This window comes from Seriola aureovittata, chromosome 7 (genome assembly GCF_021018895.1).
Source record: "Seriola aureovittata isolate HTS-2021-v1 ecotype China chromosome 7, ASM2101889v1, whole genome shotgun sequence".
Classification (NCBI taxonomy): Eukaryota; Metazoa; Chordata; class Actinopteri; order Carangiformes; family Carangidae; genus Seriola; species Seriola aureovittata.
This window is the reverse complement of record NC_079370.1, coordinates 5,423,532-5,445,753: the sequence shown is the minus strand read 5'-3', so window position 1 is coordinate 5,445,753 and position 22,222 is coordinate 5,423,532. Positions and strand designations below refer to the sequence as shown.

The 22,222-nt window shown below is 46.5% G+C and overlaps 2 protein-coding genes across 2 annotated transcripts in view; one reads left to right on the top strand and one right to left on the bottom strand.

Annotated features, from left to right (window-relative positions):
• Positions 1-5,764, top strand: part of LOC130172580 (ankyrin repeat domain-containing protein 34A) — a 7,572-nt gene extending 1,808 nt beyond the window's left edge. Inside the window, exon 2 of the mRNA XM_056381389.1 lies at positions 1-5,764. This exon is cut by the window's left edge and continues 17 nt beyond it. Within this exon, the coding sequence (XP_056237364.1) occupies positions 68-1,654 (1,587 nt within the window). The 5' untranslated portion in view covers positions 1-67 and the 3' untranslated portion in view covers positions 1,655-5,764.
• Positions 5,765-6,518: 754 nt separating this feature from the next.
• On the bottom strand, positions 6,519-22,165 carry iqgap3 (IQ motif containing GTPase activating protein 3). The gene is made up of 38 exons (XM_056381388.1): positions 21,975-22,165; positions 21,017-21,104; positions 20,666-20,822; positions 20,264-20,341; positions 20,115-20,191; positions 19,919-19,986; positions 19,669-19,782; positions 19,385-19,563; positions 19,187-19,268; positions 18,183-18,346; positions 17,989-18,076; positions 17,530-17,693; positions 17,284-17,444; positions 17,028-17,143; positions 16,659-16,822; positions 16,384-16,474; positions 16,056-16,223; positions 15,669-15,811; positions 15,328-15,498; positions 14,913-14,996; positions 14,731-14,802; positions 14,443-14,512; positions 14,127-14,335; positions 13,702-13,854; positions 13,412-13,575; positions 12,942-13,166; positions 12,694-12,834; positions 12,479-12,563; positions 11,770-12,002; positions 10,706-10,838; positions 10,511-10,613; positions 9,561-9,705; positions 9,362-9,449; positions 8,952-9,164; positions 8,594-8,757; positions 8,380-8,505; positions 7,976-8,084; positions 6,519-7,636 (listed from the first exon to the last, which is right to left on the bottom strand). The coding sequence occupies exons 1-38, from the start codon at positions 22,000-22,002 to the stop codon at positions 7,523-7,525; spliced, it is 4,932 nt and encodes a 1,643-aa protein (XP_056237363.1). The 5' UTR covers positions 22,003-22,165; the 3' UTR covers positions 6,519-7,522.
• Between the last annotated feature and the right edge of the window lie 57 nt (positions 22,166-22,222).

The following is a 22,222-nucleotide window of genomic DNA, read 5'->3' as shown; positions in this document are numbered from 1 at the left end:
GGAGGATGGCTGGTCAGCGTTAAGCTAGGTTGCAGTGATCAGGAGGTCTGAGGTGAGACGAGGGATCATGGGAGATGGAGGACCTCTGCAGACTGAGGGGAACGCCCTCCTCAAAGCCGTCTTCCAGGGGAAGCTGAGGTTGACCCGCCTGCTGCTGGAGGGCGGCGCCTACATCAATGAGGGTAACGAGCGCGGAGAGACCCCCATTTCCGCTGCCTGCTTGGCGAACTACGACGACCCGCAGGCCCGGCAAAGGATGGTTCGGTACCTGCTGGAGAAAGGGGCGGACCCGAACATCCCCGATAAGAGCGGGAGGACGGCGCTGATGCACGCCTGCGCCGAGCAGGCAGGGAAGGAGGTGGTGTCACTACTGCTCGAGAACGGAGCTGATCCCAGTCTCAGGGACTACTCTGGTTCCTCTGCGCTCGTCCACGCTATCAACAAGGGCGACCGCGACACCCTACAGGTCCTGCTGGACGCCTGCAAGGCCAAAGGCAAGGAGGTGATCATAATCACCACTGATACATCTCCATCAGGCACCAAGAAGACCAAACAGTACCTCAACTCTCCCCCTTCCCCAGGCATCGTGGACAAGCTGTCTCCAGCCTGCATGTCTCCCTCTGAGGTTGAGATCGGCACCTCCTCGCCTGCAGGAGATAAGAGCGATGAGGGGATCTTCAGCTTCGCCCTCACCTCAGCTTTACCTTTACCTTCAGCTCGACCTCCAGGTGAGAAGAGGCCGCCACCTCGCAAGCTGCTGAAGAGGCTGAACTCGGAGCCCTGGGGCCTGGTGGCGCCCTCGGTGCTGGTTCCTCAGGATCGGGTGGATGGAGGTCTGGAGGAAGAGGGCGGCTGTGATCTCAGCAGGACGATCACTGAGATCAACGGCCTGTCCATCACAGAACCGGTCAGACCTTTGCTGTCACGGCGACACAGCATCGAGACCCACGACCCCTGTTCCCCCAAACTCATCGACCGGTCCTGCTCCGAGGACTGCGCAGCCCTCTCTGGATCCTGGGCCGACAAAGTCCAACAGCACCAGATCCTTTACCGCAGGAACACGGCCCCGGAGTCCCAGGAGAATGCCGGAGGACCTGGGGCAGTTGCGGCCCGTGCCCTGGCTCACCCCAAACTGACCCGGATGGAGCACTACGAGTCGGACACCCATCTCTGCCCAGAGTCCATCCCTGGATCTCCAGACTCTGGTCGGGTGTCTGTGGAGCGAAGGAGGTACAACGCCTCGCCCCTGTCCCTGGTCACAAGCTCCTCCAGAGAGTCTCTTGAGAACATCCCCAACTCGGTGTCCCCTATGACCATGCGCCGGCGTCCGCCTGGGCTCCTGGAGCGCCGGGGCTCAGGAACTCTCTTGCTGGACCACATTTCCCACACCAGACCCGGCTTCCTGCCTCCACTCAACATCAACCCCCAGAGACCCATCCCCGACATCCGGGCCAATGGTAAACCCACCTCCCCAGTCCACTCTGGACACAAGATCCTGGTTCCGGTGGCCCCCGCCTCGCCCAAACGGGGCCCGGACTTCAAGATGAAGAAGAAGCTGATGAGGAGACACTCGATGCAGACGGAGCAGATGAAACAGCTCTCCACCTTCCAGGAGATCCTTGCTGAGAAGGTCATCGAGTCCAATGGGGATTGATGACAGGAGGCGCCAGAGCAAGGCATGATGGGTAGCTGCAGAGACTTGTTACTGTGAAGCTTCTGCATCTGATCAGCACCTCACTGACGAACTCTGTGACACTTCCTGGTCTTTATAGAGGGCTGCACCAACAAGGATTTTATTAAACTGAGAGAAGCATTCAGTCAGAGTTTAGTTAAACTAGATTTAAACCTGAGCCTCAATTTAAACAGTAATCTCTGGTTCTGAGGTTAAAATTAGTTTTAATAAAGAAGAAACTGCAGCCAAAAGAAAGGAAATCTAAATCAAAGTACTCTGGACATCCTGAAGATCTTCTAGATCATTGACAATCAAAACTTATCTAACTTGATCTAAGAGGTGGGGTCACGTTACACCTGTTTTAGCCTCTTTAGACCAGCTACCTGTTCATGTTTGAATCTAGGATTTTATTGCGGACGTTTACTGCATTGCATTTGCCAAGCTCCATGCTGCATCACCAAACTCGAGCAATGTCCTCTGGTCTTACCAAGACCTAGACCCAGACCACCAAGTCTTTTCTGTTCAGGTCCTGAGACTCCTGAAGAGAGGATCCACTCAGCTGAGTCTGAATCCTCTTTTAAATCACTTCACTTTAAATCAGATCTCACTTTGACTGAAGTTTAGAACCGAGTTCATTTGCCCAGTTGCCTCCGACTCACCTCCAACGTCCTCAGATCTGGACCAACCACAAACTAAACTAGACTACGACCGCAAAGCAAAATCGTCAACCTGCAGCTAAAAACTAAAACTAAAAGCAAAAATGAAAAATTTATTTTACAGCTCAGTAACACCAGCAGCTGCAGCCACCTTCACCGTGTTTAAACCAGTTTAGTTTTAACTCTGGACGATGAAGATCAGGAGGTGTGGTTGAAAGTTTCGAAGAAAGTGAAGATATTTTGTTTTCAGACTGAAGACTTTAAAAAGTTAGCAGACAGCGACACCTACTGGACAAAAACATTGACGTAGAAAGTGAAATGTGAATAAATAAATATACAAAAGAGCAACAGGCAGTAAGATTAAATAAACTGCAGCATGTAATTAAAGGTCAGCTGACTAAAGGACTAATCGAAGGTTTCAGGTTAAGTTAAGTTTAATAAAATCTTTGCCGCATAGTTACTGAACTGTGAACGTGTGCAGTCCAGGTGTTGGTCGGATGAGAAGAGCGATCACTGTGGGCTGTAGGAAATTAAAATGAGCTGTTTCCTGTCTCCTCACATTTAACAAACAATAAATCTATAGAAGATAATCAGTGGATTAACCGATTCTTTTGGGATGCAACGTGATATACATGGTGTTAATTAATCACTGCATCAGCTGAAAACATGTTACTGTACCTGTTTGAAACCTCGAGTAGAACAATAAGAGGTTTGTATCTGGACGTGTGGAAGCAGGTGACGTGTTGTCGGTGCAGCTCTCCTCAGTTTCCTCTGCTGAACCACAGGAAGCCTCTGGGTCAAAGTCAGTTTACAGTCCTGATGCTTCCTCCTCATTCATCAACTTCAATCAAAAACTGATGAGACTATAAAAATGATCAGACTTGTTTGATGTTTACAGATGCACTATTTGCACCGAGGTCGTGTCCATGTTCCTGCTGGTGACGGATAAAAACATGAACCTTGTTCTGGAGCTGAAGAGTCTGAAGGTCGGCTCCAAAAACGAACTCTCATCTTTTCATGAATGAATCCAACCTATTTATTTTCATGACCTACTGCGCTGTACGTACTGTAATTATCTACACACTAGTCAATATTATAGTTGGTATTTCTGTGTAAAAGAATTGTCTTTATTTTACAGTTCAGAGGGATGTTTGAACCGTGTCTCAGTGACGACGACACTGAGGCAATAATTGATCTAATTTGTGTTGAGATGAAGTGAAATGAAGTTTGAATTTATTGTTTAAGAAATTCCAAAGAAGTTCGTGGGCGATCTGAACCAAAACCTGCCGAGACTGTAAATACTGTAAAGATCCATCTGTGCAACAGCCTGTAAGGTCAACCCTGAAGCACTTCGTCCGATTCTACACCAGGGGGCGCTGGAGGGCGGTTAAAGGAACAGTCCCACATTGTCTCTGTCGTCTCCAGAGTCAGAGTCCGGCACAGAGACAGAGACTGTTCACATCAGTCCTCTGGAAAACTAAACACTGACAGAGCTTACAGCTAACAGAGCTAACAGCTAACAGCTAACAGAGCTAACAGAGCTAACAGCTAACAGCTAACAGAGCTAACTGCTAACAGGGCAGGCTGTATCTTCAAACAGAGACAGGTTAGCAGTCTGTGTCTGTCTGTTCTCTTCTTTCAATCATTCAGTCAACTCAAACACATCATCCCTGTGGTTGCCGTGGTTTCACAGTGAGCGGGTCGCCTGATTGGACAGTTTTACTTGTTCTTTAACTTGACATTGGTCGTTACAATTTCAGCTTCTTTTTTAACGTTATGACAAAACGTTTGGTTTTGTTGCCGAGGTTTAAAGTGTGAGGAGGAGCAGAGGGGAAGTGAATGGGACAGGTGTGTACAGGTGATCTAAAAACTTCAGGAAGATACTGTGATCAACATCTGTAGTAGAAATGTAGGTAGGCTACTTTAAAACCCTTAGCGCCTGATTACAGAAATCTGTCTCATAACTCAGTCAGAGTCAGAGTCAGACCTGAACCACATGTTGATCTGATCCAGTGTGACCTCACTTCCTGATGATGTCATTATCTCTCATGTCCCTCCACAATAAAGCTCCAGAGAAACTTCAGAGTTTCCTGTTTTTAAGTTTCCTTTAGTATCACAGTAAAACAGTGAGAGTTGTCCGAGCATCATGATACACTGCAGACAGGAAGTGATCACAGCTGCTGCTAATGGGACAGTTTGATGACATGGAGGCAGATCAGGGTAAACGGAAATGAGACTCAAGCTGTGACTCCATGGCAACTTTAAACTTCCTGTTTGTTGATATCTGTTCATGTCAGTGAAGACGTTTTGAAACATTATCTAAAAGACTTTGTAGAAAAAAGAATTGAATCGTTATGATATAGCAGCTCATATTCTCTCTTTGTATATAGATGGACGTAAAACACATATCCTAAATGAAAACTGGTCTGTGTGTACGATGACCGAGGACCGTCAGTCACACACTGAGTTGAAAGAGTTGAACCACTAACTGTGAACGCAGCAGCAGAGACCTGTGTGACCTGGAGACCGGCAGCCGTCTGACTCTGGAGACGACAGATTTACAGAAATGTTAAAACGTTCCTTTAAATTTATATGAAGGTTAATTAAAAAAAAAAAAAAAAAGCTCCAGGACCTCTTCCTGAGGGACTCCACATGGTCCTGAAAGAGACTCCGACTCTCTGAGACCTGTGGATGAAGTTTGACTGAGCTCCTGAAGTTCTGTCAGAATCTAAAGTGAACGTGAAGTTTCAGCCTCTGATACTTCACAACTGAACTTTCATCAGTCAGAAGATTGGGAATAATTTTATCCTGATAAAACCGAGCTCTGTCGAGTCTGTTCCCCAGTCTGACTGGTTCAAACTGGTTTACATGGGCACAGACTGGTTTAAAGTAAAGCTGGTTTAAACAGGATCTGATTCTGGGTCATATTGGTTTAAACTGGTTTAATGTGGATCAGACTGGTTTAACCTGGATGAGGCTTGCTTAAACTGGATCACACTCTGGATCAGACTGGTTTAACCTGTCTTAAACTGGATCAGACTGGTTTAATCAGACTCAAACTGGTTTAAACTGGACCAGAACTGGGTCAGACTTAACTGGAGACTTGTTTAGACTGAATAAGACTGGCACAGAGTGTTTTAGACGGATGTGAACTAGATGAGACTGGTTTAATCTGGTTTAAACTGGATCAGACTCGGGCTCAGACTGGTTTAGACTTGTCCAGACTGGTTTAAAGTGGTCCAGACTGGTTGCAACTGGACCTTGTTGTTGTTGTTGGTAGATACTTGAAGTTTAAACTGAAATATTTTTGTAAGCCTGTCAGCTGATAGAAACGTCTCTAATGAATCTGTGATCTATTTTTCTTCCTTCACTTTGATTGTAACTCAAACTGTGGAATAAAAACATTTCATGTTCAACACCTGTAACTTCCACCAGGGTTGGGGGGTTGGTCTGATTTATTGATTTTACAGTACAAGGTTAGCATTAGCTTCAGCTGCTTTTATAAAACATCATCTGTTAGAACGTGTTGGATATCAGAGGAAAATGACTTTATGCGGGATTGATAATCTGTTAGTGTGACCGTGGAGAGCAGAATATAACTTGTGAATATAAATGTACAACGTGACAACGCGGTTTTACAGCTCAGAGACGACCCACTGATGAGTTCTGATATGAGACGCCATAAACTGCTTCTTATCTGGTTCAAACACATTAACATCTCAGCGACCTTCAGCTCTGATCAAACAAACACCTTTAAACCACCTGTGGTCCAGATCACGTCTCATTCACACTGAAGGGGTCAGTTCTTCTAAATCCATCCATTCATACACATTTGATGATGTCATGCTGAGATGGACTTCTGTTTCTGACTTTTACAGACCAATCAATAAATCAATGAATCAAGAAACTCATTGATTCATCAAACAATATTAAACAAGTCAGTTTTATAAAGTGAATCCTAAAGTCTTTACAGATCGTGGAGATCCAACCAACCAATCAATCGACAACCAACCAACCAACCAACTAATCAATCAACCAACCAATCAACTACTCAACCAACCAACCAACCAACCAACCAACTAATTAATTAACCAGCCAATCAATCAACTACTCAACCAACCAACTAATCAATCAACGAATCAATCAACCAACAAGCTGTCAACACTTCACACTGAAATTCGGAAACAACGTTTGAAAACTTTCAGATATTTATTGAAGTAAAAACAGATTTTACCAGGAGAAAAAAGAAAAGAGAGAAAACAGAAACAGACAGAAAATATTTACAGTTATTGATCAGCCAGCTGTTATTGATCAGTGGGTATCAGACCAGCTCACATTGCATTCTGGTTAATCTTCTGGGATGAAGTTAAACTTTGAGGTGAAAGTACAAACAGATCGAGACTGACAAACAATATCCACCTGATCAATACTGATCAGTTGCCTCAAAGGACCTTCAAAATAAAACTGACTTCATCAGACATTATCATCATCATCATATAGATATGAACGATGTCCCACTCTTTACATTTTTTAGTGCTCCAGTTTTAGAGTTAGGCGCAGAGATAGGACTGATAAAGATGTCTCACTCTGTTTAGATTCTAGAGTGAGACAGGAGTGAGAAAAGATGCTCCACTCTGCACTTTATGTAGGATACAAAAACATTGTAGTGAGATGTTAAAACAGAGATTTTAGTTGTAAAAAACAAAAACAAGTTGTTGTAAGTTTGTTATAGGATGACTCTGAGCTGAGACAAAAAAACTGAGATGTCCCACTCTGTCAAAGTTCCAGTGAGATATAAAAATGGGAGTGAAGGACACATGATGGAAAATTAGTGGCAGAGACACAGTCTGTTTATCGGAGTGTGAACAGGACATCCCACTCTTTTTAAATTCTAGTGAGATATAAAGTAGGTCAACAAAGTGCTAAAAGTGAGTTTCAGCGATAAGAGTGTGAGGAAGATGCTTCACTCTACAGTGAGATTAACGACTGACTCATGATTATTGATCCGTATCGATCTCCAATTGTAAAAATGTGACTTTAACATTCATGGGAAAAATTATAAAGATTATCTGATTATAAACAGAGATAGGAGTGTATAGATGGACGCCTCACTCTGTTGTATATAGTGACATATAAAAATGATGTAGTGAGACACAGACAAAGATAGAAATACAGGGTGAGAGTGTCACTCGGTTCATTTCTTGAAGAACTTCTTGTTGAGCAGGAAGATGAGCAGGTTGACGTTGATCTTCGCTTTATCGAACATCTTCATCACGGCCACGCCCTCATACTGCAGCTGCAGCAGGTCCTGCAACACACACACACACACACACACACACACACACACACACACACACACACACACACACACACACACACACACACACACACACACACACACACACACACACACACACACACACACACACACACACACACACACACACACCTTAAAACACATATAATGCACAACATAAATAAAACAGAGTTCAGGTCCAAAATTTAACCCCAGTTTTAAATCTGAGCTGCAGGTGTATCAAGCAGCAGGTAACCATAGCAACAGAACACTGGGTTAAACTGATTACAAATACTGCTAGTTGACTCGGTCTTTGGCCTGGTTTGGCTCAGTATTTATCCCGGGTTGTACCTGGTATTTGAGCAGGAACTCTTCCATCTCGACACCAAGGAATCGAGTTTTAACTTTGAAGCTTCCTGTCTCGGGTCCAGGAACAATGTCAAACACCACGTTCTTAAACCTGGAACAGTAAAACGTGTAGCGTTACTTACGTTGGTTTCTAATGTTAAAATGTGTGACGTTAAATAATTCAGTATTTGTTTATAATATCGACGTATGTGCTGTTACACGTTTTATATGAAGCATCTTGCAGGTGGTGACCGGATGTTGAACCTTTTGTTGTTGATGGTGTTTGTGGTGTTACATCGTGCTGAGACGTTGTCACATGTTATAACACCATAAACAACATTCTGTCTCAGTGTGTGTGTGTCATGTGTGTGTGTGTCATGTGTGTGTGTGTGTGTGTGTGTTCTCACTGTGTCGGGGGCAGGTCTTCGATCTCTAACAGAACTCCTTTCTCCTGCAGCCGGGCAGCGCTGTAACTCAGAGCAGGAAGCTTCTTCTTTCCTTTGCTCTCTGCTGCCTTCTTATTGGTCGATTTACTGCAACACACAACCAATCACAGTGAGTCAGTGTTTCAATCTCCTGTGAAGTCAAACAGCCAGTGAGAGTGGGAGGTTCCACCTGTACCTGTTGGCAGTCAGGTTGTCCAGACAGGAAGTGATGTAATGTCTGTAGAAGTCCACCTGTTCACTGTGGAAGCTGCTCTTTACCTGCAGACTGCTGAGGGTCTGACGAAGCTTTACGAGCTCCGCCCCCCGACGCTGACGGTGCAGACGCTGCTGACGGATGTCCTGGGGGAGGGGGGTACAGTTGAAAGCTCAAGAACAAGTGAGGAAGTGGATCAATACAATGATATAGATATGTAGGATTTGAAAGAATCAGCTGACAGAACCTCACTGTGTGTGTGTGTGTGTGTGTGTGTGTGTGTGTGTGTGTGTTAGTTCAAACCCGTCATTGTGAATGCTTTACGTGTGTGTTGTGTCACCTTGGCGATCATCTGCAGGATCTGGTTTTCGGTCTGAGGTGACCTCAGGACTCCGAGTCCCTCCAGACGACGAAGACACCTCAGGATCTTCCTCTTCTTCTCCTCCAAACTCAGGTTGCTGTTGGCAACCAGCGACTGGTTCCTCTTCATCTTCTCAGGTGTCAGAGCGTCCTGCCGAGCACGCCGCTGCATCAGCCAATCGTGACACACTTCCTGTGTGAACAGAGCAGAAGAAGAAGAGATGACGGAGGAGCTGAGGTTAAAGACGGGTGTACCTGTATCACCTGTGTGCGCTCCGTCTCTGTGAGGACCAGACACCTGGACTGACTCAGAGTTCAGAGAGACTGGTTTCAGTTCAGCTCAGTGTGTGTGTGTGTGTGTGTGTGTGTGTGTGTGTGTGAGAGAGATACCTGGTCATGTGAGGGAGATGTCCTCAGGATGTCCCTCAGAGAGTCGCCTGGTTGAGTCCTGATGACGTCGATGATCAGCTGCTTCGTGCTGAAGAAAAAAAAAAGAAAAACTTAAACATGTTTATTTTGAATAAAAGGACGAATGACAGAGTGAAGTTACCTGAGCAGGTGAAGCTAACGGGCTAACATGCTACGTTACCTGAGCAGCAGTCCTCTGGCGTCTGGTTTGTCATCGGTCTCGCTGAAGATGTCGAACTTGCTGGTGAGAGTCAGAGAAACCTCCATCTTACAGCTCTGAGACTCTGATCCTGGATCTGCTGAGGATGACGATGATGAAGACTCTCCTGCAGAACACACACATAGACCAGGACTCATTCAGACCCTGATGGCTCAGCCTCCACCCGTCAACAGAAACACACCGTCAGACTCCAGGTGGAGGTTTGTGGAGAGCTCTTCTCCTCGCCGCCTCATGGTGGCGCTCTGACTGACTGCAGCTGCTTCATGACCCGTCTCTTTGTTTTTCTAATGCTGACACTTGGACCCGATTCAACCCGGGTCCAAAGTCTGCTCAGTCTAGCCGAGTCTGGTCTGGTCTCTGTGTCAACAGTGTCAAAAGTGACATCAGGTCAGCCGCAGTTTTGATTGTCGAGGAACCTGAAGCTTGTTTCAGTAAAATCATCTTTTCATTTAAACTTATTATTTTACTTTCTAGGACTTTACATCTGTCCATTATTACATAGTTGTATAATAATATCGTTGATATGATAGTAATAACAATAACAATAATAATAATGATTATTAGTGTTGTCTCTTTTCTTTTTGGACGGGGTCTATCTACCCTCAGGTCTATTCGGGTCGGGTCCCTCTCTTTTGGAAAAGTCGGTTCGAGCCGGTTTTCCATGCGTCTGTTTAGCGTGACATCACAGCAGCTGCACCTCAGCACAGTTTGTTCACGGCTCCACGGCAGGAGGGAACTTTCTTAACTTCAAAATAAATGGAGGAAAAGTTTTAAGATGAGTCCTTAACAAAGTGTCTGATGGCAGACAGGCCATAGACCCATGACAGGCCAGATACTGACAGCTCCTTAGTGTCTGTGAACGCACCGTGAGGGCAGCAGCAGTGTTAGTGATAAAGCAGTAGTTGTCGTACCGATGAGTTCCTGAAGGGTGGGAACTGATCCCAGGTCCTTCAGCAGCAGTCTGAGCGGGTCGGAGGAGTCCGGACACAAAACCTCCTGATGCTCCAGCAGCAGCTGAACACACAGAGACACAGACAGACACAGTGAGTCCAGGTCCAGAACCAGGTCCAGATCCAGAACCAGGTTTAGGTATTGTGTTTTCTGACCTTGTGCGTGTTGAGCAGCTCGCTGACAGAGATGTAGATGACGGGTTTGTTCACGATGAGCAGCTCTGAGTATTCATCCATACTGAACCTGTCCTCCGGTTCAGGAACGTCACACACACTCAACAGGAACTTCCTGTTGGACACAAAGAACCGTGAGAGAGAACGTTCTCTGATCATTAAATCACTGACACAAACTCAGCATTATGTATACTGGATATTTTACCGATGGAAATTTGTAGTGTGTTGTTGGGTGAAACTGGCCTCGAGAACAGGAAGCAGAATAGTGTTACGGCTTTGGAAACCAAAAGAGCGAATCGGTTTTAATGAATGGACAGACAAACTGGCGAGGATGACTTCCTCTGAGCAAGGACGCCTGATGTTCACGTATCGCATCCCTTTTCCAATCATACAACTGTCTCTGCTCGATGACGAACATGAAGTGTAATATAGAAGTCTAACAGCCTGTATCACACACCACACACTGAAGGGTGTGCACGTTATCTTCTTATTTTATTTAATCTATTTAGCTTTTACTTGTATTTCCTCTGTTTGTCGGATGTGCAGATGTTTATGACTTTAATGTGTTTGTAACCTGAAAAAACAAAGAACCATCAGGAGACACCTGCTGGACGTCACTGAGGTCTTCACTCGTGATCTCAGGACGTTTGAACTCGCCGGTGGTTTGGTCTCAGAGATGAATTAGTTTGTCTTGATTTTTAAACCTGACGCTGCCACATGGACGGGCGATTGGTGACATCACAGTTTACAGTTACGACTCACCGTAGCTGATGGAGCGGCTCGAGCGTTAACTGCTGATTGGTTGTTTTGTCCTTGTGAGAAAACAGTGAACATCGAGTCCTGAATCTGAGCAGCTGCAAGCATCAAATGTTTGATCTTATTGCTTAAAAATGACTAAAACGATGATGATAATGATTTATCTTATCAATCACCTAATCGATTAATCCTTACAGCTCTAGAAGCAGCTACTTCCTGTTTGACGTCAGGAACCTTCTGTATTCTGATCATGTTTTTCCACAGTGTAAATAAATGAATCCAGTTCTGACCTGAACCTGGTGTGAGTCTGGCTGATGTACTGATTCAGAGCTCTGACGTGGTATCCGTCTCCGTGGAAGTGTTTGTTGGCGGCGGCGTGCTGCAGCATGCGGGCGATGGAGCCCAGGATGTGACGCTGCTCCGGCTGCAGGGCGGAGCCGGCCGAGCGGTCCACCACGTCGAAACCGTCCGGAGCCACGACGGCCGGGTTCATGTAACGATAGTAGACCAGGTTACCTACGATCTGTAGGAGAGGAGCAGAGGGGAGGACAGGTGAGTTTTTAATCTGAAGACTTGTTGACGCTGTGTTGAAGTTCACGTTCAGAATAACTGATGTTTCAGCAAATTTCAGTGTCACTTTCAAAAGTAGAATCATTTTACAGGAAACTAGAGAGACACTCAGAGTCAAACAGGAGACTCCAGACTTCAGGGGAAAACTTCTACTTCATCAGAAATGATCCGGTTCAGATCCAGGTGACAGTAACAGGATTCTGATGATTGTTTGTTTGTTAAACCCTGAAGGTAAGAAACAGCTGTTCAGAGCTTCTGTGGAAGAACGAGTCAATCCACTTTAATCCTGAACAGTCGCTGTGTTTCCGTCTGTGACAAATCTACGCATTAGACCAGAACCTTCAGGCTTTTATTGTGAAGGAGAAGTGCCCTTCGGTTACTGGGAGCAAACCAGTGAGCACTGGGCTCCGTCTACGTCCTGGAGTTTACCTTGTAGAGCTCGTCATCGCTGGCTTCAGGAAACTTTGTCTTCAGGGCGTCTCTGAGGACCTTCGCCGTGTAACGTAAACCATACCTGCAAAACAAGACTCATCATGAACCTCAGGTGGACAGGTGGAAAGGTGAACAGGTGGAGAGGTAGAGAGGTGGACAGGTGGAAAGGTGAACAGGTGGAGAGGTAGAGAGGTGGACAGGTGGAGGCCTACGGCAGTTTGTGGAGGTTGGAGGTGATGGCTTTGAGGACTCGGTCCGTCAGGTTCTTCAGGTTGATGATGGCGATGTCGATGCGTCTCTGAACTTCAGGGTGAGACAGAGCGTCTTTAGCAGAGACCTCGTAGGGCAGGGAGCTGCAGGGACAGACAGGTGAGACAGACAGGTGAGACAGACAGGTGAGACACTCAGAGATCTACAGGTGTTCAGATGAGTCTGTTTAAGCGGTCTTCTCTGTTCAAACCTCTTGTGTCCGGTCTGGGTCTCGGTCTGGTTTATCCAGGTCTTGTAGACTTCCACCGGGTCTGTCCTGATGCTGAGGGTCCGGTCCTGCAGCACGTCCTGCAGCGCCGGACCCAAGGCCTCGCGCAGGGCGTTGTGACCACGAGCGTGACGGTAGAAGTTCACCAACATCTTGATGACGGTGGGGTTACCTGTGACCACATCCTGAGGCTGCTCCACCTTCAGCCTGACACACACACACACACACACACACACACACACACACACACACACACACACACACACACACACACACACACACACACACACGCGTTACTGATCATTACTGTCTAATCTGGACTGTTCTGTCCTCTGATGTGTCTCAGGTCAGGATTTTTTAATTAATTTAAACTTTATTTCAATGTATCAGTGTGTATAACAGTGTGTATTACAGTGTGTATTACAGTGTGTATTACAGTGTGTATCCGTTACCTGATCTCGTATCTCAGAGCCTCAGTGAACAGCTGCAGCAGCAGGAAGGCCTCCCTGCGGTCGGAGCCATAGTTAAACAAACTAAACACCAACATTTCCATGAAGGAGGTGGAGCGACTCTGAGGCATCAAGAAGATCAGCTGAGCCAGGTACAGAGGCTGGGTCTGAGACACACACACACACACACACACACACACACACACACACAAAATAGTTTTTACTGTGATCTGGTGAAAAGGGGGGGGGGGGGGGGGGTTTCACACAATCTGTTCTTCAGAAGGCAGATTCACCTGCAGCAGGTAGAACAGGTGTTGGTAGGCCTCCAGTCTCTCCCTCCTCCCTCGGCTCAGAGCCTTCAGCCCTTTACTTCTCTCCACATCCATCATGTCCGACAACTGCTCCTTGTTCTTCTTCGTCAATTTCTTACAGTGAGACACAACTTCCTGTTCAGAGAGAGATGGTTCTGTTGACACAAACGAGACAAATACTACACGGACCATAAACCCTGACGGGCAGACTGGGTCAGGAAGTTTTTGTAATCGGTCTGGGGATCAATGGTTTGTAGTCGGGGTTAGGGAAAACGTCTTGATTACCTGAGTGACCTGATTTCTGTGAATGCATGTAAACGTACACTGTCCCTTCCTTTGAGGTGGAGTGACTCATCCTCTGAACATAGACCATCTTTGTGTCTACCTGTAGGTGGTGACTCACGTACCTGCAGCGTGGCTCTGTTCCGGACCAGCAGGCCGATCTTCAGGTCCATCAGGTCCAGGTCTGCCTCCAGCTGCCGGTTGAAGCGTATGCTCCTCACCACCTCCTCCCTCATACGCAGAAGCTCCGCCTCCTCTCTGATGTCACCGTCGCCCAGGTCAAGCAGGTGAACAAACTTCCTGACCACAGACAGGGGGGGCGTGTCGGAGTGCACTGAGACAGGTGAGGGGGAGGGCTTATTAATGACTCGCAAACAGGTAGAGTAAGTAACGACAGGATCAATTAACCAATCAGAGTCAGTGTCTCGTTAGTGACCTCACCCAGCATCCTGTACTGGTCCCGGGCTCTGCTGGCTCTGAAGAAGGCCTGGATCTTTATGATAGCGCCCACCTGTGGACACACACAGTTACTATACACTGTTACCATGGAGACGGAATATCCTGTTTTCTGATTGGCTGACAGAATCATACACAGAGACAGTTAAAGGAACAGTCTGAATCCTCCTCTCACTGCGGCCGCCCTCAAGACTCTGCAGAAGGCTTTTAATTTGAAAAGCCACAAGGTGCCCCAGGAGGGAAGTAGATTTAAGAGACACGAGCAGGACTCACGTTACGTCTGAAGAACCTCAGTCGAGCTTGATACTTCCTCTTGGCCAACCACATCTTCACAAACGACTGGAGCTGTTCACACACACACACACACACATACACACACACACACACACACTGATGAACAGTACAGACACAAACACCTGGTGTCACCTGTGGACCTGTTGTAAACGTCTGCTCACCTTGACCGCAGCTCGCCAGTTCATGTAGAGGAACTGCAGCCGCCGCCTGTACGCCCTCTGCTGGACAAACCTCCTCCACTGAGACTTAACACACAGAGAGACGTGATGATCACATCGATCACATGACCACACCAGCCACAGACCTGTCAATCAAATCTGTAATGACACACTCCAACAAGCTCCACCCCTGAGGCTTCTGTATTGATTAGTATTGATCCCCTACATCTGGAACTGTGTCCTGATATTGCTTTAACCCCTTCCTCACCTGTCTGTCTCTACCTGTCTGTCTCCACCTGTCTGTCTGTCTCGACCGGCTCCCCATCAAATCCAGAGTCCAGGTGTCTGCAGGTCAGCCAGCTGCCTATGTTACAGAACACTGACTGGAATCTGCTCCAGCAGTCAGCTGGTTTCTCACCTGGATGACGATGACAGCAGGTGTCTGACTGATCAGGTAACGCCGCCGCACCTCCAGCTGCTGTCTGACCAGGAACCCTCGACACGCCGCCTGCAGACGAACGACGAGGGCGTCGCTGCTCTTCCAGAGGACGCTGCGACTGTACGAGCCCGACACACTGCTGATGACTTCCTGCAGGTGGAGACATGACATCACTGTTGTTGACCAATCACAGACAGGGACATATAAACTGTGATTTCTCAGGTGTGGAAATTAGATTTTAAAGTTTGGGTCTTCTCAGGTGTGACAGTACCTGTGGTTAATACCCTGACGGTGACCTCTGACCCTCAGGTGTATCTCACCTTTATCTCCTCTCTGTCGATGAACACACTGTTCTGTACGAAGCCGGCCGGTCTCTCCCAGTTTCCCTCCAGTCGGTTCAGGTGGAAGTAATAAAAGGAGCCGTCCTCCAGCCGGACTCTAACCCACGGACTCCTGTTGTCTCCTGGACAGTTTACACCAAAACAAGACTGTTACACAACATTGTGCTGATACTTCACCAATCTGAAAACCATAATCAATCAGTATCAATGTTTTACACAAACACGACAAAGATCTTTAAATATGTTAAAGATCAGTGACTCAAAGAAGAAATCTGCCAGTGTGAAGGACGTCAAACATCTTATTGTCTACTAACCTGTGTGTGTGTGTCACCTGTGTGTGTGTGTGTGTGTGTGTGTGTGTGTTACCTGTGTGTGTCTTGTGTGTGAGCAGACTGAGCAGCTCTCTCTGATATTCTGCAGCACAGGTAGAGATGAGTCCCTGCAGCTCCACCTCAGGTAGAGACAGAACTCTGAGAGTCTGGTTCACCCTGTTCTCCTTCACAGCCTGGTTCACTGCTGCGACTGACAGACACACTGCACGCACGCACGCACGCGCACACACACGCGCGCACACACACACACACACACACACACACACACACACACACACACACACACACACACACACACTTGGTTTAATGTCTTGGATGTCTCCATGTCTCATTTGTCAACATGTATCATGTGACCGACTCACCCTTCAAAGCTCTCTGACTCTGCTGATTGGCTCTCCTCACTCCTTCCTGGATATCAGCCAACCACAGCTCAGCTCCTGGGTCTCTGCTCACCTGATTGGACATCAGAAGGTCACATGACTTCATCTTCAAACAACAACATACATGTATTCATTCTACAGAAGGTAAAGATTCAAGATCAGTTTGAGTTTCAGTCCGAATGTTGAGGTGAATCCTTGGTTACCTGTGTAATTACCTGTGTAGTTCTACCTGTGTAGTTCTACCTGTGTGGATTTACCTGGGCTTTGTGCTGCCTGGCCTTGCTCAGCAGGGTCAGGTATCTGCAGGTGTTGGCAGGTAGAACCTCCTCCACGCCACAGGAGGGCAGCAGCAGAGCAGACAGCAGCTTCTGAGAGTCTCCTCTGATCACAGCCTCGTTAATCACTCCCACAGCCAGGAGCTCTGAAGGTCAGAGGTCACACAGAGGTCACACAGGGGTCACAGGTTATCTTAACAACATGAACTTGGTCAGTATGCAGAGCTTTTATAGGCATTGGTCTGTTTTCTTGATCATTAGTAGTTCAGCATCTGTTACCATGGAGATGTACCCAGGTAAGAGGTGAGCTGGTCTCAGGTCAGACAACATGTACAGTGTGTGTTTTCTTACTCTGGTGTTCGTCCTGCACTGAGCTGTTGACAGAGTTGATTCCTTCCTGCAGCTGATTCCAGGTCAGTAGATCTCTGCTCATCTCCTGCTTCACACCAACCAGACACTCAAAGTACCTGAGGGTCACAGGTGGACAGGTGTAAACAGTCAGGTAGACAGGTGTCAACGGACAGGTAGACAGACAGGTAGACAGGTGTAAACAGACAGGTAGACAGACAGGTAGACAGGTGTAAACACAGGTAGACCGGAGTCGCACCTGTCCAGCAGGGTGTCGTCTACATCAGAGAGTCCTGCAGACGGACTGACCAATGAGGAGCTAAACTGCTGCAGGCTTCCCGCCCCCATGGCCTGATTGATGAGGGCGACAGCTGACAGCATCTCCACGGCAACATAGAGCTCCTCCTGCTGCAGCTCCCCCTGATGGAGACAACAGGAAACATCAAACACTGACTGACTGACTGACTGACTGACTGACTGACTGACTGACTCTCAGGTGACTTACCTGTGGAGTCTGTCTCTGCAGCAGCTGCAGCTCTTTGTGATACAGAGAGGCAGCAAAAGGAAACACTTCGGGCAACTGGAGGTCAGAGGTCATCAGACAGCTGACCGTGTGTCTGGGGTCGCTGCCACGCAACGACGCATTAACACTCTGCACTGCAGTGAGCACTGAAACACACACACACACACACACACACACACACACACACACACACACACACACACACACACACACACACACACACACACACACACACACACACTTATTGAAGTCTCAGTTTGATCGACTGTGACTGGACATGAAGAAGATATGACGATTATTTTATCAATAGACTGATCAATCATTAAATATTGGAAAATGTTCCACAGTGACATCTTCAGGGTCATGAGTCACAACAGCTTGACTGATGTGGACTGGTCTGGACACACCAGTATGTACTGGTCCAGATCCAGTAGAACTTACTGTTCTTGGCTCTCTGGGCTTCCTGGTTGGCGATGGTCACAGCTTCCTGCAGCTCATCAGGTTCCAGGGGGTCGACACAGCCCTGATCCTGAGGTCAGAGGTCACAGAGGGAGGGGTCAGGTCTAACAGGCAGTCACGGTGTGTATTTCTGTGTGTGTGCGTGTATGTGTGTGTGTGTGTGTGTGTGTGTGTACCAGCGCCTTCTGCTGGCGGTCCGCCGACAGCTGGTCCAGGTACCAGGGGCCATTGTCAGTACGGAGGCCCCTGAGGGCCAAACATGGCAGCTGCAGAGCGGAGAGCAGGGACAGTTCATCTGCAGATTCCAGAGCTTCATCCACCTGCTCCACCGCTGATCGCACTGATACACACAGATCAATATTATTGATATTATCAGTTATAGATCGTTTTATAAATAAATCACTCAAAACACAGAACGAGTGAAACCTGAATAAAATCATATCATAATATAAATCATAATAAATAATAATCGTGACGTCAGAGTGAGTCACATTGATCTGTTTGATACACAGGGTGAAGGACAGAGGAGTGACATCACAGTGACAGTCACTCTGGTGACTCAGGTGTGTGCAGTTATATTCATTATGAGCTGTGTCCCCCAGTGGTTTTATGGACGTTGGTCTGTTCACACATTCAAGCCACAGGAAAACACCTGGAAACACTTCACAATAAGACTCCCCTTATAAAGGATTTATAAATGGTTTAGAGCTAGTTTATTAATTAGCTTGTTAACACTTCATAAATAATTTATAAGCTGTTATTACACATTAGATGAAAAGGGAAACAGTGAGCTGTTGCTTGCCAAATAGTGAGCCCACATGTATCTGAACTGTTCAGCCTCATATCTCTCCATCATCAACATCTGTAGCTGCTGCTTCATCACGTTTGTTCAGTTACTAACAATTAACCACCGTCATTTGTTAATGAGTTACTATTATTTATAACTGGTAAAAGAGCCTCATGGCCAGTTATAAATAACGCTCCTTTTACCATGGTGGTAACTCATTAGTAAGATTGATGAGTAGGAAGCATTAACTTGATCTTGCCGAATAGTGAGCCTGCATCAATGGATGAAAACTGTTGTTTATAATTAATTAATAACCTCGTTATGAACCATTTATAACTCCTTTATAAGGGTACTCTTATTGTGAAGGGTTACCACAGCTTCTCTTGTTCTCACCGTTGACGATGTTGATGTTTTCTTGGATCTCTCTCTGAGTCAGATACTCCTCATAGATGTCTTTCTCCTCTGAACCTCCACGCTGCACACGCACACACGCACACACACACGCACACACGCACACACACACACATGAAACATCCATCTCATGACAGTTTAATAGGACAGACGAACCAACCAATCAGAGCAGACTCTCACCCTGCCGGCTGCATGTTGAGCTTTCCCTCTCTTAGCCTGATGCAGCATTTGGTGGTAGACGCTCATCAGCGCCTCCTGCAGGTCGCTCAGCATGGCGTTAGGATTCCTCAGAGCCCCCGCCATGACGCCAACGTCCCCTCTGTCCACCGCCTCGTTGATGGCTATCACCGCTGCATGTACTGATGTGAGAAGGAGACAGGGGACAGTTTGAGACTGAGGACTGCGTCTTTTTCTGTAGGGACTGACTGAAGAGTCTCTCGGCCAATCAGAGGGGTTCTCTCTACCTGCAGCTTCGTCCACTGACAGCTCATTGGCCAGGATTCCTCCGATCTTGTTGAACGCCGGCATCTGGATCCCGTATTTATCAAGCTCCAGCTTCATGTTGTTGATCTCCTCCTCTGGACAGTAACAACAACAGTGTACACTGTCAAACAGGAAGTCACTTTCACATTAAAAGTCACATCAAGGTGAAACATTTCAGTTTGAATAAACAGAAGAAGAAGAGTGAAGGAAGGAAGGAAGTGTGTTATTTACCAGTAAACTTGACTTTCCCGTAGAGGTCGTGGATCTGTGGAGCCAAACCCAGTCTGTAGAGATAAAGGCTGCAGGGAGACAGGTGAACAGATTAACAGACAGGTAAACAGACAGGTAAACAGATGAACAGATGTGTGTATTGACAGGTGTATTGACCATTGGACAGGTGAACAGGTAAACAGACAGGTGAACACACCTGAGTGCGTGGATGCAGTACACGGCTCTGGGCATGTTCTTCTTGTCGTACACGTCTGTAGTTTCTGGATGGAAGATCTGAAAACAACAACAACAGCTGATCATTCCGAACTCAAACCGATCATCTGATCAATCGCTCTGTTCACTGACCGTCGGCAGTCCTAAAGTCGTCATGGCGTTCCTCCAGTGGTTGATGTTGTCGGTGTGACGGAACTGAAGACCCACAGCCTGAACACATGGAGACACAGCTGATTATTGATTAATGACACATGGAGACACAGCTGATTATTGATTATTGACACATGGAGACACAGCTGATTATTGATTATAGACACATGGAGACACAGCTGATTATTGATTAGTGACACATGGAGACACAGCTGATTATTGATTGACATCAAGACATAGCTGATTAGTGATTATTGATACAGCTGAGTATTGATTATTGATTATTGACTCGAGACTGCTGATAATTGATTATTGACACAGCTGAGTATTGATGGAGTCACATGTCATGTCATGTGGTGTTGTATGTCTGTGTGTCTGTGTGACCTGGTATCGGTGCTGCTCGGGGTCATAGATCTTCTTCAGGGGGACGACGTTGGGAGCGAATCGATGACCCAGTTTAGCAAGAACGACTCCGTTCCTCAGCGCCTCCTCCAGCTCCGTAGGAGCAGGAAGCTCCTCCCCCAGACACGCCTCCATCCACCTGAGCAGGAAACAAAGAAGTGTGTCGTATTTGATGTTAGAAAGCTGCCTCCATCAAGGCCTGTCTGTCATCACGGTGATGGAAACACAAAGACGTATCCATGACAACAGCTGGATCACATCAGAGTCAGGAGGATGTCTGATGATATTCCAGTCCACCACGACCAGGACTGACTCAAACTAAATCCCACTCACCTCTTGGCCTCCTCCAACCTGCACAGGTACTGGTAGGCCACGTTCTGGATCCTCTGCTCATCCATCTGCTCTGCTGTCAGACGCTCATCTACACACACAGAGACACACTCTGTTAACACACACACGTGTCATGGAACTGCTCCAATAAAACAACATGAAGTCATCTCCTTATAAAACACACAAAACAATTGGTGTCAAAAATAATCATCACACTAATCAGTAATCAAAATAATGGATCTGATGTAATATGAATCAAACATCCAGAAATAAAATGTGTAAAACTTTATTAAAAAGGAAAAATAGACAAACAAAAGTGAAACAAATTAACAATCATCAGAGGAATGTTACAGTCAGAGGTTTGTTACCATGGAGATCAGGTTCAGTCCGGGATTACACACAAAGTACTGAACCACTTTGACCCAGACTGGGTGGAGGGATAGGACAAATGTTGGTTCTGATCCAGTTACAGAGGAGGATTACTTTCCTCAACATGTCAGACAGAACATTTTTCAACACTTCGGTTTCTCAGACATATTTATGGTGCTGAGATCAGATAATAATCTGGATTAGATAATAATCTGGATTAGATAATAATCTGGATCACATAATAATCTGGATCACATAATCATCTGGATCACATAATAATCTGGATCACATAATAATCTGGATCACATAATAATCTGGATCATGAATACTTCAAAATCTGTTTCTCCACAAATAAAACAAACTGAACTTGATGTGAAAGTTTCTCTGAACAGTTCACGGATGAAAACGGCAGCTTCATGTTTCAGGTTTATGACGAGTAAGACATGTTTCATTCTCGAACCATGTGAATAAACTCGTAAACACACACACGAATAAACTCGTGAATAAACATGTAAACAACGACGTGAATAAAACATGTAAACAAACACATGAATTAACAGAGGAGGGAGGCTCAAGGTTTAAAGAAACTCACAGCGGTTCTGTGAAGCTGAGTCGGCCATGTTAGCCGTTAGCCGTTAGCTATTTGCTCCGTGTTTTCGTGTCCTTCGGTTAAACTCGGTTTTAATCCTCTCGGTGACCGAAACTCTCTCTCTTAAAATCTGCCGGTGAAGAATAATCTCGAGTCTCGGTTTGAAGACTCAAACCGTCCCCTGCTGTCCGCGAGCTTCTTCCTGTCCGAAGTTTGAAAGCTCCCGCGGCTCTCTGATTGGTCAGCCGGTC

Bases quoted from the DNA above. Each gene is read 5' to 3' on its own strand.
- iqgap3 (XM_056381388.1), bottom strand. From the start codon at position 22,002: ATGGCCGACTCAGCTTCACAGAACCGCT. The intron at 13,576-13,701 runs GTGAATCTGCCT...TGTGTGTCTCAG, and splicing joins ACCTGTTCTACCTGCTGCAG to ACCCAGCCTCTGTACCTGGC. The intron at 12,564-12,693 runs GTAGGCCTCCAC...CTTGTTTTGCAG, and splicing joins TCCAACCTCCACAAACTGCC to GTATGGTTTACGTTACACGG.